The 15,733-nt window shown below is 45.2% G+C and overlaps 2 protein-coding genes across 2 annotated transcripts; both read left to right on the top strand.

Moving 5' to 3' along the window:
- The first annotated feature begins 5,464 nt into the window (after positions 1 to 5,464).
- LOC148045677 (verrucotoxin subunit beta-like) lies at positions 5,465 to 7,925 on the top strand. The gene is made up of 2 exons (XM_087712205.1): positions 5,465 to 5,552; positions 6,196 to 7,925. Exons 1-2 carry the CDS (start codon positions 5,465 to 5,467, stop codon positions 7,923 to 7,925), a joined length of 1,818 nt encoding a protein of 605 aa, XP_087568331.1.
- Positions 7,926 to 8,366: 441 nt separating this feature from the next.
- Positions 8,367 to 11,484, top strand: LOC106555876 (GTPase IMAP family member 7). The gene is made up of 2 exons (XM_087712304.1): positions 8,367 to 8,411; positions 9,995 to 11,484. The coding sequence occupies exon 2, from the start codon at positions 10,084 to 10,086 to the stop codon at positions 10,618 to 10,620; it is 537 nt and encodes a 178-aa protein (XP_087568430.1). The 5' UTR covers positions 8,367 to 8,411; positions 9,995 to 10,083; the 3' UTR covers positions 10,621 to 11,484.
- Positions 11,485 to 15,733: the final 4,249 nt, after the last annotated feature.

Raw genomic sequence — 15,733 nt, 5'->3', positions numbered from 1 at the left:
TATTAATTCAAATATCTTAACTCGCATATTTACCATATCAACATCATTATACCTCCAGTTTTAATTACCTATGGTTATTTAAACATCCTTCATCCTTAGCTATGCCAAAGAATTAATCCATAACACATGCTGGCAATTCATTTACTTATTTGTAAAATCCTCTATTATCATCAAATCCTCATATCCTATTTTAGCTAAACATCCATAATATTCAATTATATCATATATCATAACATTTTCCCAGTATTGATTAACATTTGATTGTATGAATTTTATTTAGTTTTTTAATAGTGCTAGTTATTATAGTTAATACTCTTTATGTATAATCTAAAGGTGTTTTCTCATATCCAATTGTTAGTTATCATATCAACTCCACATTATATACATTACTATCAATATCAATTATTATTCAGCTATATCTGTTACAAGAAAAAGCAATTAGGTTTAACTAGTTTTCAATTGTATTCATCAATCTATCAGCCAGTTCCAAATTATATATATTGCTATCCATCTCAGTCATTATTCAGCTATATCTATTACAAATTGAAGTAATCCGATTTAGCTAATTTTAGGTTGTATTCTCCCATGTGTCAGCCTGTGTCCCTCCAACAACGAGATTTCCTCAGTCCAATAGCCATTCGTTGGATAAATTTACCAAATGTTTCCATAAGCAAATCCAAACAAAAATATTTCGGCACCTTTGGATTCTGAATGTCGGTGATGAAATAATAATGTTGTCCTAGGCTTATAAAATTTCCCAAATTAACTTTAATTCTCAAGGGTGGATTTTCCATTCCTCCTGCACTCTGTCTCTTTAAATGAGTCGTCTTTATAGCTCCCCCACTCCTCTCTTCCTCTGAGATAGACCAGACACCATTTCTCACATTTTCCATTTGTGTTTCAGGAACATTTAAGCATTCAACGATCTCAGTTTTAACTTCATATTTTAGCATCAGTTGATCCAATTTTCTTTCCAGTTTTTGATAAGAATTGAAAAGTCCTCTACACGCAGAAAAAAGAGCCTGAAATGAAATCTTAGAGGTATTTTGGGACGCCATGTTGTGTCGTAGTTAAAAGTTAGAAGCTCTCTTTTTTTTTTCCCCACAGGCTTCGAAGCACTTTTTTTTTAGTCTCTTACAGGCTGTCAATCTTATCTAGTTGTAAACAGAACTAGGTAATAAAGTAATAAAAATGTCGAATCGTGACGGGCTAATTAGTAGGAGATAAGTTTTACGATCCACTTAGGGAGATTCAGAGGGGGGAGGATGTCGCGGAGTTTCTTGAAGCATTTAAGAAATAAAGTAACCACCAGTCATAAATCCATTAGAAAAAGCCAATTCGCCGCTAAATCTTCCTGTTCTTTGGTTTCAGTTAGCTTAATTTTTTAACACGAACAGTCTCTCTTGGATAATAAAATCAGCTTACCAGATGACATCACTTCTTCCATTCTTAGGGGCAACCTGCAGTTTTAGTTAGCACGCAGCTAATCCAAAAAGGAATTGGCACAAGGAGTTAATACCCCCCCCCCCCAGAGATTTGCGGATATCTCTGGGGTCTTGGGTCTCTCCCCACCTTCACTGCCGTCTACGGGACAGCTAGAGTTCAAAGAACCCGTCCAAAAATCCTTCGGTATAGAGGAATTTCAGGAGTAGCCTGAAACTCCATCTTCTCACTGCTAAGCCCCGCCTTCTTCCCCCCATACAAAACTATTTTTAAAGGCATTTGTAGTTAATGTTTTAAATTCTCAATAATGTTTTGTTTTTTTCAGGAAAAAAAAGGAATGGGAATAGAATAGGAATAGAATAGAGCAGGGCTTCCGGGGGAGGGGATTGCCGCCGTCGGCAGCTTAATGAAGCTGCCCTCAGAGTTCTGGTTCGTATATCTATTTAAGATCTTAGATATCTCTTTTTCCAGTAAGGAAAAAGTAGGGAGGGACCCTCAGCCAGTTAGAATCCTCTTTGGAGTTCTCAGCCCTTTTTTCTTTTTGGCTGCGAACGAAAGAGAGTGAATCAACGAAAGCTGAGTCATTTACTCCGGCCAGATCTTCTCAGCTGTTTTTTTTTTCAGCTCTAGGCGAGTTACTTCCCCCCCCAGAACAAGCCTTTGTAATTAACTCATTTAAGATTAATCCGGGCAGTGACCATACCTGTGAATTTTTCCTTTTTCTCTATTTAAAATACCAGCTTCAATTTTATAAAAGACTCCTTTTGTTTAACCTTTTTTTTTTCTTTAAAAAAAATGGCGATTTTATAACTTCCGCATTTGCTATAACGATATATCTTCAACTTCCTGGACAGATTTAAGGGATTACAAACTAATTAGCCTTGTTCCCTCGAAGATTTCTTTTTATTAATTGCCAGGGGTTTGTTGAAACTACCTTATCTCAAATTAACGTGAGTAGAGACTCTGTTTGCTTCCCTTTTTATCATGGCACCGAAATCGAAACCCAGACGCTCTTCTACATCAGCATTTGTTACGAAGCCACTGTCCTTGCCTTCTATGCCCTCTACTGGAGATTTGCTAATGAAAGAATTTCTTTTTGAAATCCTTAAAGAGTTCAGAGAGGAAATGCAAAAATTTATTTCAGACTTTTATGACAGACTTGATGCCAAGATTGCTCAAACAAAGGAGGATATGATCGAGGTTATGAATGTTATGACAGATTATATTGCTGGAATGGAGGATAAATTGGAACTTTTGGAAGAAGCTAATTCCAACCTGACATCTAAAATTGAAATATTACAACAGGAAATCCAAATTGCGCAAAAACAACTTGTCATGATAAATTATAAGAAGACTGAGTCTGCAATAAGAGTTAGGGGATTGCGTGAAAATGAGCAGGAGAATTTGAAACAGACCTTTTTTGAGGCTTTTAGTCGCTCGGTGGGAAGTCCAGGACTTAACTTTGATTGGCAGATCCAAAAAATCTATCGCCATAATTCGTACGTAGCAAAACAGCGACAACTTCCGAGGGACATAATTATATATTTCGCCACAAGAGAATCCAGAAACGCGATAATACAGGAGTTCTACAATAATAGGCTGCAAATTGATGGACAGGATTTGATTGTTTTCAAAGAAATACCACCTCAAATATTAAGAGCCAGAAGAGACTATGCCTTCTTAACTAAGGAACTCAGAAACTCTCAGATACAGTACAGATGGGAAGTGCCGTTTGGTATTACTGTTACATTTGATAACCAAAAACATTGCCTCAACTCTGTTTGGGAAGCCCGAGATTTCTATTACAAGATTCTGAAGGCGGGACTTCCTGAATTACCCGGACATGGAGAAAGACAAGGAGAAGGAGAAGAGAAACAGCGGAACACGTGGCTACAAGGCGAGAGGCATTGCTTTCCCCCTCCGGAAGGGCAGAAGAGTAGAGAATAAAGACTTAGTTATGCTTCTAAAACATTTGCTTAATTTTTAATCTGAATAATACTTTGTGATTTCTGTCTTGGGTAAAACGGTATAGCTGCATACTGACGAAGAGACATTGAGACTAAAAGAGACTGAAAGAAGTGGCGATGATTTTGGAATATATATTGTATGGGATTTAAACAGGATTCGATGGATAACTTTGAATTTCTACTTTAATTGTTCGTGATTTATTTTTTAGGGTGAGGAGAGCGGAGATCGTGATCTTCTTGGATTGTGGTTCGGGTTGAATGGAGCTGGGAAATGTGGGGTAGATGGGAGGGTAGTGAAGGTTTAAGTAGAGTTTATTTTGAGCCAGAAAGTAAGCTGATCTTTGTATAAATTGTTATTTGAATGTAATGTTTGGAAAGACATACCCATAGAGTCTGCAGGAAGGTGAAGCAAATATAAGAGGAGTACGGATGAATATAAAATATATATATGGACACGGGTAAAGGCAGGATGGGAGGAGTTGGAAAAGGAAACCGAGAGAAGTATTTGAATGTTTAAATGGTTTAATAGAGAAGGAGGTAAAAGAGATAAATCAAAGGTTTGGATATTTAGATAAAGAGATAAGGCTCCTAGCTGGAGAATTCCATTCGATTAACTTACTTGGTTTCAATATAGTTTGAAATCCTGCAAGTAATAAAATAACTGAAATTAGGAATGAGGTACATTGTTTAAGATTTAAAAATGATGGGAAGCTGAGTTTAATGTAGAGAATTTGTTGATTTTTCCCGTTTTTCCTTTTTTTGTGTGTGTGTGTGTGTGTGGTTTTTTTTTTCTTTTTTTACTATTTCCTTTTTTTTTTTTTTTCATTTATCTTTTATCTTTTAATTCTAAAGTTATTTGATTTTAATATACTCCAGACTGTGCTTGATAAAGAGTTATGCCGGGTATGGGACCTGGGAAGCCGAAAGGGGGTTAGGGAGGGGGGTTTAGGGGGGGAGGGGGGAGGGTGGAAATACAGTCCCAATTTTCAGAACAATAAGAATGCACTTGTATACTGTTGCTCTCTTTTCTTTTTTTTTCTTTTTTTTCTTTTTTTTTCTCTTTTTTCTTTTCATTTTTCTTAATTTTAGAGTAAAATATAAACTGAATAGATTAATGAATTGTAGAGATACACCAAAGTGAGGAGTAGAGGGAAAGAAGAGGGAGAAGTAAAGAGGGAGTGAGAGGGGAATGTAAGGAGGGTGAGATGGAGGGAAGGGGAGAAAGGAATGTTTGAGGGGGAAGGGAAGTAGAAGAGGGGAATGTTGGAGGGGAGAAATGAAAGTTGGAGGGGGAGAAGAAAGGGTGTATGGGGGATTGAAGTGCTATGTTGGTTTTCTATGGTGGAAGATGAGTTGTGTTCATTGATTTTCCCTTTTTTTTTTAAATGCACAGTATATAAGTGATTGTATAAAATGAAAATGAAAATGAAATAAACAGTTTTAAAAGAAAAAAAAATAGAATAGAGCAGAATAGACTGTGGTGAACTGAGTCCCAAAAGGGTCGCACGGAAACATCGCTGTGACACACACACTCGTCGGGGAGGCCTTCCAGAAAAGCCAAACTTCCGGCTTCTGGCAGACATGCGCACCCGACAATCAGCTGGCCGGTTGCGCATGTGCATGCCGATTTTCAGCACTGCTGCGCACGCAAAGGACAGCTGATCGTCACGCGAACATGCACGGCAGAAACCCAGAAAACGAACATGTAAGGCCACGCATGCAGGGAGACATGGTTCCGTGGGCCACTTTGGCCACGCGTGCCACAGTTTCTCCATCATGGGAAGAGGGAATAGACTAGGAATAGAAATGGAATTGAGAGTAGAATAGAGTAGAGGATTGGATTGGATTGGATTGGGGTCCGGAGAATTCAAGGGAGGGGATAGATTTAGGCCTCTTATGGATGCACAATGACTCCAGACTAATGACGTGTTTATCCCCACCCTCCACCTCAGCCTTCTCAGCTCCTACACCCAGGCCGAGTCTGGCGGTTGGTTCTCCCTTCTGGGCCTTTGCTCTTCATCTCTCCCTGCTTGGCTTGAGGCCAGAAGTGCAGAATGGAAGGGGCCCTGGAGATGCCAGCCCTGGGCCGCCCCTTCCATCTGGGGGCACTCTACGATTGCCGCAGGGATTCCCTGATCCCAGGTAAGTCTCTCCCTGGCTCCCCCCTATTGCTCTGGGGCTCCAGGAGCCTCCCAGTGGCTCTCCCCTGAAGGACTGGTCCTCACGGACACCTGCGGACTCCTCGGAGAAAGGACGGGTGCTTCTTCTGAGCCCCTGCGGGTCAGAGAAGTCGAGGGTGACTTAATATCCTCTCTGAAAAGGAAAGCATGCGTCCGCCACTCGCCCTCTACCCACAGCATTGTTGGAGTGGAAATAGAAATAGGATGGGATGGGACGGAACAGAAGGAATGGATAGCATAGGATGGGTTAGAGTAGAGGAGTGAAGTGAGACAAGGCGGAACAGAAGTGGATAGAATGGGATGATATGGGATGGGATGGGGTGGAGTAGAGAAGAGAAGAGAAAGATGGAACGAAACAGAACAGAAGGAATGGATAGAATAAGAGAGAACAGAAAAAAAGGAATGGATAGAATAGGAGGGAATGGAACCGAAGGAATAGATAGAATAGGAGGGAACAGAACAGAAGGAACGGATAGAATAGGATGGGAAGGAATGGAACAGAACATTACAGGACAGGTGGGATGGAATGCAGTGGAATATAGAAATAACTTCACATGGAGTTCATGCATTTTCTGAAGGGCAACTTTAATGAACTTTCCTTGCAGATGTGACTTTGTGGGACGCTGACCTTTTGCGAAGGCACGTAGTGACCGAGGACCGATCCCGGGTGGACTTTCGGGTCCTCCCCTCGGAGTCTTTCCAAAGCAAGGCCTCCGCCCTCCAACTCAAGGACTCTCTGAAGGCCAGTTTCATTGGGGGACTTTTTGAAGTTGGGGGAGCAGCCACCTACTTGGAAGGGAATCCGCCCCCTAGGAGCCACACCCGGGTGACCCTTCACCTCTCCGTTACTACTGAACTGAAGTACCTGCCGACCGTTCGGCTTCACGGGGGGACTGTTTCTTACCAGGAAGCATTTGAGGAGGGGTCAGCCACCCACGTGGTCTCAGCGGTGCTGTACGGGGCCCAGGCCTTCTTTGTTTTCGATTGTGGAGTCTCCCAATCTGAAGATGTCCAGGACGTCCAGCAGCATTTTCTGAAGATGATTGAGAAGATACCAGAAGTTGCTGCCGGAGGAAGATGTGACTTCCGATGGAGCGACACGGAGAGAGAAATGGAAAGGAAGATCCACACTACCTCATATAGCGACATCCCCATGAACAACCCAGCTACTTTCCAAGAGGCCTTGGCAAACTGCGCCATTTTCCCCCACATGTTCAGAGAACGTGGGAAGACGGTGCCGGTGAAAGTCTGGCTGTATCCGCTCATCAAGCTGGATCCCAAAGCAGCTCGGGTCGTGCAGGACCCACCCTCGGGCTGGATCTGGGAGGCAGAAGCTCACCTGCAGGCCCTGATCAAAGTCGATCTCTGGTGCCAAGATCTGATCAAATCCCCCATCGCGGCTGTCTTCCCCGAGATGAAGGACCAAGTTAAGCAGCTGAGGTATCTCTGCCGGCAACACAGCCTGGTTTTCCGGCTAGAGGTCGGGAAGGCGTTACTTGCCGTTCGTGCGGGACGGGAAGAGGCCGCGGTTTTGTGGGGCCTGTTAACGCGCTTGCTCCAGTCCCCCTTCCATCGGCAGGACCTGAAGAAGCTTCTCGCGAGAAAGAAACGGGAAATGGACTTTGTGAAACTTTGCCTGTCCCACCTTGAAGGGCTGGAAGTCGTCTCCGCTCCGGACAAGCTTGAGGAAATATTATTTGAGTGCCGAAACAAGATTGTAGTCGTGTTTGTGTTGACTTCCTTACCCAGGGAGGAACCCTCGTTGGATGCCTTGCGAAGTTGGCTTCCCTTCGAGGGAAGCGGAGACCCAGCGATGACGGTGGGGCCCTCCTCGAAGAAGCAACCGTCCCAGCTGTGGTTTGAGGATGAAGAGAGGAAGCAATGGATCCGGTGTGCGGTTTCTTCCCTTTCGGACTTTGCCGAGATCCACCGGGAAAGGGCCGACGTTCGCTTCCTGGTTTCCTCAGTCTGGGATGAGCACCATCCCGGAGCCTCGGTTTACCTCTACGAAAGTGACACATTGGTCAACAGACACCTGGAGCTGCCCTCCAGGCCTGCCCCTCCAAAGGTTGAGCTGGACCGGACAGGCCGTGTCTGGGTCACAGTCCATCCGGTGAGCTTTGGGGCAGATTCCGTCTCCTGGTACAAGGTGGAGTATCGGATTTCTGGGGACAAGTGGAGCTGCCTCCGTACGAAAGGGCATAGAGTCCCCCTCGACGTCCAGTGGAACATCGAGTACCAGTTCCGATGCGCCGCTGTGACTCGAGTAGGGACCGGACGATGGAGTGAGATCGTTTATTACTCTTCTACGGGGAAACCCGAAAAGGTAAACTGAGGCCTTCTCCAGTCTAGTCTGGCTAAACAGGAGGAGGAGCAGGAAGGGAAAGGAGCAGGAGGAGAGGAGAAAGAAGAGAAGGAGGAGGAGCAGGAAGAGGAAGAAGGAAGAAGAGGGGGAGGGGAGGTGGAAGAGGGAAGGCGGAGGAGAGGGAGGAGCAAGGAGGAGGAAAGTTTGGGGAAGGGAGATGAAAGCCCCTTCTCCCTGAGCTTCAGAGTTTTCATCTTCCTCCTGGGGAAGGTGGTCTCCCCAAATGGCCGTCCTGCAGCTTCCCTGGCTCAGGTGGCACCCTGGAGACATCTCTTGCCCAGGACGTCCAAGGTCCGCGAACATCCTGAGGCCCCACCGGCCTTTCCTTCCCGAGGGAGATCAGGTCCGTGGCGTAAGCGGGAGGCCCTCCTGGCCTTCCCCTCACGATCTTCTCTTTCTTCCCCCAGGTGGTTCTTTTCCCAGGAGAGAGACGGGCAGGATTCGGACCAGGAGACGGTAACCAGTTCCTTATTTCCAGGGCCTAGAAACACTCCCTGCCCATTCTTCGGGGCCTGGGTGTCCCGTTCCCTCCCTCGTGCTCGTGAAGAAGGTTTCGGGGGCCAGGAGGTTCAGAGGCGGAGGTGGAGGCAGCCTGTAGACCTGGGGTGTCAAACTTGATTTCATGGAGGGCCACATCAGGGTTGTGTTTGACCTCGGGGGGTGCTGTGGGGGGGGGGGTGCTTGGCTAGCTGGAAGTCACTCGTGTTGGAGTGGGGGGGGGGGGCTGAAGCCCGTACTGGGCCAGGTGTGGCAGGTGTGTTGCCTCCAGCTCCATTTTCAGCCGCGATGGCCCCCTGCAGCCCTCTACTAGGGAAAAGGGAGCCCCGTTTCCACTGCCAGAGGCACTGAAGGCCGGCCCATCATGGTTAACAGGGCGGCCCCATGTGGGTCAGGCCTAAGCATCTCACGGGCCGGACCCAGCCTACAGAGCCCGGGAGTTTAACAGCCCCGGCCCTGGTATAGACGGGTGGGATCAGGAGGGGGGGAGGGGGGATTGGAAACGCCCTTCCCGGCTGCCGGGGGATCCTGAACTTTTGAAGGGCCCTTTTTCCAGTTGCCAAAATGAAACTCATGAAGTAACCCACCAATGGGGTCCTGATCTCGGCATGGCTAGTCCTCAACTTACAACGGTTCTCTTAGCAGCCGAAGTCACAACTTCACATTAAAAAAAGGGGGACTTAGAGCCGCTTTTCACTCTGACGACCGTAGCGGCCTCCCCGTGGTCTGGTGGGGAAAATTCAGGCCCTTGGCAAGCGGTTCGTATTTATGACGGCGGAAGCGTCCCGGGGTCACGTGACCTCCTTTGGCGACCTTCTGACGAGCCAAGTCAAGGGGGGAAGCCAGATTCATTTAACAACCGTGTGACTAACTCAACAGGTGCAATGATTCACTTTCCGACCGTGGCAAGAAAAATCGTAAAATGGGGCAAAAGTCACTTAACAAATATGTCACTTTAGCCACATAAATTTGGGGTTCATTTGTGGTCATAAGTCGAGGACTTCCGGTAGATGAACCACAGTCTTATGCCACTGGAAATAACTTGCTCTTTCCCTTTCTTTTTTCCTCTCTCCTCTCTTTTTCTCTTTCTCCTTTTCCTTCTCCTCCTCTCTTCTCTTCTTTCCTTCTTTTCTCTTTCCTTCTTATCTCCTCTTTCTTCTCCTCTCTCCCCTCTTCTCTCCTCTCCTTCCTCCCTCTTCTGTCTCCTCTCCCTCCCTCCCCCTCCTTTCCCTTCTCCTTTGTTCTTCTTTTTCATTCTTTTCTCTCTCTTCTCTCTCTCCCTTCCTCTCTTCTCCTGTTTTTTCTCTTTTGTTCTTTGTCATTTGTTTCTCCCCTCTCTTCTCTTTCCCTTCTCCTTTCTCTCTCCCCTCCCCTCTTTTCTCTTTTGTTCTCTTTCATTCTTTTCTATCTTTCCTCTCATCTTTCTCTCTTCCCCTCTCATCCTCTCCCCTCCCCTCTTTTCTCTTTCGTTCTCTTTTGTTCTTTTCTCTCTCCTCCTCTCCCCTCTTGCCTCCCCTTCTCCTTCTCTATTCTCGCGCCAGAGCTCAGAGTCGTCCTTGTTGGGAAAACCGGCGTTGGGAAAAGTGCAACGGGGAACACCATCTTGAAGGGAAATTATTTCCTCTCCGAGATGAGTCTCCAGACCATAACCCGAAGCTGTCAAAGGGGGGAGAGGCAGCTGAAGTACCAAAAGATTGTGGTGGTCGACACTCCCGGAGTTTGCAGCACTCAGCTCTCGGAGGGTGAAACCTCTGCCGAGCTTAAGAACTGCCTGCAGTTGTGTCCGCCGGGCCCCCACGCCATTATCCATGTCCTTAAGGTCGGGACTTTCACCACGGAGGAGAAGAAGACCGTTCGGGTGCTGAAAAGTGTTTTCCAGGCTAGCGCCCTCCGCTACTTCATCATTTTGTTCACCGGGAAAGAGGACCTGGAAGGGGAATCGCTCGAAAGCTTCATCTCTGTCCAGGACAAAGAGCTGAAGACGCACATCGCGGACTGTGGGAACCGGTGCCTGGCTTTCAGCAACCGGGCCAAAGGGGCAGAACAAGAGGCTCAGGTGGAGGTGTTGATCCGGATGGTCCAGGATCTGGTGCAAAAGAACCAGGAGGCTCCTTACTATGCTGAAGAAACTCAAAAGGGCTTCCCTTGGAATTTCCCCCTGTTCTAAGAGAGACGGCGAAGATCTCCCTCCCCCCCCCACTTAACCCAGGGGTCTCCAACCTTGGCAACTCTAAAACCTGTGGACTTCAATTCCCAGAATTCCCCAGCCAGCAAGGGTTCACCAGAATGGATAGGACAAGAGCAAGAACGAATGCGGATAAAACTACTTTATCAGATTTTTTCATAGTTTAACTTTATTGGTAGAAGGTGGGTATGCAGTGAACCTAATGTCAACTCGGAAGCACAGAAACTTTCAGAGTTGGTTTTCACTAGCTGTGCCAATACAACGTATCTAGTAAACAGGTGCTTTGAGGAATCCACCCGCCTCGAAGTTCTGATTGGGAAGGCCGGCACATAATATATCACATTTTTGAAAGGCAATCTTTATTAAGCAGATGGTGGGCATGCGGTAAACATAATATAGCAATAGCACTTAGACTTATACTCCACTTTACAGTGCTGTACAGCCCTCTATAAGCAGTTTTAGAGAGTCAGCCTCTTGCCCCCAACAATTTGTGTCCTCGTTTTACCCACTTCGGAAGGATGGAAGGCTGAGTCAGCTTTGAGGCTGGTGAGATTTGAACTGCCAAATTGCAGTCAGCAGAAGTTGCCTGCAGTACTGCACTCTAACCACTGCACCACCACAGCTCCTATATATCATATTTATATATCACAAAAATATATCACAATAAGGAGGAAACTATTCGGAAAATAATGGAATGTGCCGAAATGAGTAAGCTTAGATTTGAAATTAGAGAACAAGAGGATGAGCAATATTATAAAGTGTGGGACTTGTTTTACCAATGCTTAGATTAAAAAACCTGGGAATGAAACTGTTTACTTATGTTGTAGTAGTTTTTTCTTTTTTTTCTTTTTTTCTTTTCTCTGTTACGATATAGAGTACTACTTTTATGATATATAAAGGACAATAATGATTTTAATGTATAAGAGTGAGATGATTTGAATACTTTGGTATAACTGTATGTAGTGACCATTTCATATTAGAAAGATCTTTGTATATTAAACGGATCAGTGATGATGTAAGGAATAATTGATATATACATGAATTGAAATACTTAAACCACTATATGGACTAATAATTAATAATGGGAAACCATTCTTGGAATTCTGGGTGATTGGTGACATTATGGTCAATTGAAAATATGAATGTTTATTATAAACCAATGGGAATTCTTTGTTCCAATCTTTGCTTTTTCTCCTTAGAGATAGGTGATATTATAATACTTTAAAGACTTATTGTTATTTGATAGATAATTATGAATTTAAGGAAATAAGGATTGTTACAAATGAAAGAATATCAATGGTAATTTGAACACATAATGCTCAATGACAGCGAAACATTCAGCTATGTTTAACGTAAACCAGTGATATTAATCCTAAATTTAAGAATTGATGCACAAAAACTTGTAACCAAACGACACGCCTGATGAAATGGAGGAAAGTTGTTCTTCTTTCCTCTCTTGCTTTGTTTTGTATGTGTCGTTTTGTTTAAAAAGAATAAAAATATATCTAAAAAAATATGTCACATTTTGATAGGGAAACTTTATTAGTAGATGGCGGATATGCAGTGAACATAATATATCTTTGACTTCAGAGTGGGGGAAATGCTGACTGGGGAATTATGGTAATTGAAGTTCACAAGTCTTAAAGTTGCCAAGGTTGGAGAGCCCTGTCTGTGTTAAGGGTCGTTGCATCTAAATCCCTCTCTTAAGTCGGTCGTTAAGTGTGAACTCCCTGGTGGCCCCTGAAGGAGTCTTGTTCCTTCTGGGGACTGAGGCATAAATAGACGCATAGAATTAAAATCACATGAATATTAATATTATAAAAACCTTAGTAAGGCCACACCTGCTATCCTGCATCCAGTTTTGCTTACCAAAAAAAAAAAAGGTTGAGACTTTGGAAAAAGTGCAGAAAAGAGGTGATTAAAGGTGATTAAAGATCTGAAGATGAAAATTATGGATGGAAACTAATCAAGGAGAGAAGCAACCGAGAATTAAGGAAAACTTCCTAACAGCAAGGACAATTCACCAGTGGAACAGCTTGCCACCAGAAGTTGCGGGTGCTTCGTCACTGCAGATTTTTAAGAAGAAACTGGATTGTCTGAAATGGCAGCGTGTCTCCTGCCTTGAGCAGGGGGTTGGACTAGATGACCTCCAAGCTCCCTTCCCGACTCTATTCCAGATTGAAATTGAATTGATGCCAGAGCAGCATAAAAAGCACTGGCCGAGGAATAGGTTCGTGTCTGAGGCCTCCACCTCTATGGTTCCATCTTGGCTTACATGGATTCCTTTTTGGGTGGGACACAAACCCCCCCCCCCAATACACACACATTTGAGGAAGCTCCTGGGGTAAACAGAGAAACGCCTCGGAGAAACATCCAGCTCCCATGATTCAGTTTTCAGACCATTCTACCCGAATAATGACCAAGAAACTTAGTTGACCTCCTCCAAATTGAATCTCTTAATAGACTTTTGCATTTGACCCGCCGTCTGCCGGGCCCCTCCCCCTTCTCCCCTGAACCGATTAAGCCCACTCAGGGAATCCCAAAGGTCGTATTCTAGTCTACTATGCTGCTTCATTAGTGGGGAATTGGGAGGAGGGGTAGTAAGGAGTTAGATGATATGTAGCCATAACAACATTCTTTCTAGGAAGCCAAGCTCATCCTTTTTGTCTGCACCTGACTGGAACTGGACGGGTGGAAGATGCCAGCGTGGCAGTGGATGATTGGACCTTGGACAGGAGATGGGTGGGGTTGTATCTCTTGCCCACCACCACCACCACCGCCCCTGTTGAGGGAGGGCTGTTCAATCGTAAGGTGGATGCCCCCCCCCCCTTTGACCCCTTTTTCAAGAAGCTGAGGAAGCTTCTTGGATAAGAAGCAAAATGTCTTCCCCCCCAAAAAAATAATAATGACAAGGGGCCTTTAGAGAAATGACTTTTGGGACTATCATGACCTGGATGAGTGAGACGCTCCAGAGATGAGGGGCAGACAAAGTCTTCTTCTCAAAGTTAAGAGGATAATCACAGAGGTGGAAGGGACCTCGGAGGTCTTCTAGTCCAGCCCCCCCCCCCGGCTCAAGCAGGAGACCTTTACACAATCAGAATGACAGATTGGAAGGGACCTCAGAGGTCTTCTAGTCCAACCTGCTGCCTATGTACAGGAAAGGGATATGAAATGGATTGACTTGTTTAAGGTTAAAATATCAGGTGAAAGTGGACTTTTTCTAGTTAAGATTGAAGGATAAGAGTTGCGATTGGCTACCAGAGAAAAGTTTACCTTTGGCTGAAATATTAGATAAGGCAAATCAGTTCCTGAAATTGTATTTGTTTTAACAAAGGGCTTTATATCCCTTTATATATAGCTTTATATATCTTCTTTATATAACTTTATAGAATTCTATGCATGTCTTCTTTAAATATCTTTTTATATATCTTTATGTAATCTTCTTTCTATAATTTTATATAGCTTTATACATCTTTATAGTTTTCTCCTTTCCCCCTTTTATACTTTTTATGTAGTTTGTATTAATATTTTATCTCCGCCATTTGAGAGCCGAATAAAACTTATTGTGAAAAATAAAAGAGCTTTCGGTGGCTGAGTAATGCAGTCAGGAGTCAAGAGGTTAAGTGCTCCAAGACAAGACAATTTTATATTCTACTTGCTCGCACTTTCTAATCCGGACACTTTACGTGCATCTCAGGTTGATAGTCCTCTGTGTTTTTCAGAGGTGGATTACGACTGGAGCACTGACCTTCTCTTTCTCCAGATCCAAATCTGGCAACTTTAAGACTTGTGGACTTCAACTCCCAGAATTCCCCAGCCAGCAAAGAGAATTCTGGGAATTGAAGTCCACAAGTCTTAAAGGAGCCTCCTCTTCTAAAGTGTCAGCAGAATAAACTCCATACTGGATGTTCTCCGTTGCTCAAAGCTTTTCCCTTGGCTGCTTCTTGGAAAAGGCAAATTCAGAGGATGAACTGTGTGTGGGGGGGGGGGGGGTCAGAGAGAAGGATTAAGGCGGGGCTGGGAGAAACAGACCCCAAGCCAAGCAGAGTCCACTCAGCCCTGCCCGTTGTAGAGACAGCAACACGGATCTACCATCCGAAATATGAACAGAAACCTTGATGCAAAAAACACAATCATAGGGAGGCGAACGGGATCCTGGCTTGCGCAGGGACTGACCATTGTGAGGCTCTTGCTGCCATTGGGCAGAGAGTTGTGACACTTTCCCATCACACTGTTTAGAGCCGCCCGCTGGGCACCGCCTGGCAAGGCAGATGAAAGATGGAGACTTCAGGGCAGAGATGGAGAGTTGCCAAACCTGGAAGGCCCCCCCAGAGGGCAACACGTTTCTCGGGGTGGGTGGGGGGAATTCCGGAAGCACAACCCATGGGAGGCAGAGGTGGGATTCAGCAGGTTCTGACCGGTTCTGGAGAACCAGTAGTGGAAATTTTGAGTAGTTCGCAGAACCTGTAAATGCCACCTCTGACTGGCCCTGCCCCCATCTATGCTCCGCCTCCCGAGTCCCAGCTGATCGGGAGGAAAAGGGGATTTTGCAGTAACCTTCCCTTGCCACACCCACCAAGCCACGCCCACAGAACCGGTAGTAAAAAAAATGGAATCCCACCACTGATGGGGGAAGGTCGCTGATTGACAGGGAGGGTGGAGGGGACCTTAGATATCTCTGAGCTGGGCGATTGTCCTGCAGATGTTTCACAACCCAACTAGGGAACATCACCAGTGCTAGAAGGGAGGGGGGTTTGCAGAGAGGAGGAGGAGGGGACTGGGCAGCCACTGGTCTGAAGTGGTATGTTTCCTGCTTAAGGATTGGGTTGGACTGGATGACCTCAAGGTCTCTTCCGTTGTTCGATGATTCTGTAAGGGTCTCCTGCTGGAGGAGGAGGAGGAGGAAGGAAGGAAGGACTGGGGAGGGTTCTTGGTGCTCTCTGGCCTAGGCAGTTTCCGTGCAGACGTTTCATGACCCAACTAGGGAACACCATCAGTGCTAGAGGGGTTGTGGAGAGGAGGAGGAAGGAAGAAAGAAAGAAAGAAAGAAAGAAAGAAGGAAAGAAAGAAAGAAAGAAAGAAAGAAAGAAAGAAA

Source organism: Thamnophis sirtalis, unplaced genomic scaffold (genome assembly GCF_051295495.1).
Source record: "Thamnophis sirtalis isolate CommonGarterSnake01/CBP01778 unplaced genomic scaffold, rThaSir2_p1.2 scaffold_4, whole genome shotgun sequence".
NCBI classification, from domain to species: domain Eukaryota; kingdom Metazoa; phylum Chordata; class Lepidosauria; order Squamata; family Natricidae; genus Thamnophis; species Thamnophis sirtalis.
The sequence above is the reverse complement of the archived record's forward strand: the minus strand, read 5'-3'. Positions and strand labels throughout refer to the sequence as shown.

Coding starts and splice junctions, on each gene's coding strand:
- LOC148045677 (XM_087712205.1), top strand. CDS start 5,465: ATGGAAGGGGCCCTGGAGATGCCAGCCCTGGGCCGCCCCTTCCATCTG. Junction 5,553..6,195: donor CAGGGATTCCCTGATCCCAG/GTAAGTCTCTCC, acceptor CTTTCCTTGCAG/ATGTGACTTTGTGGGACGCT.
- LOC106555876 (XM_087712304.1), top strand. CDS start 10,084: ATGAGTCTCCAGACCATAACCCGAAGCTGTCAAAGGGGGGAGAGGCAG.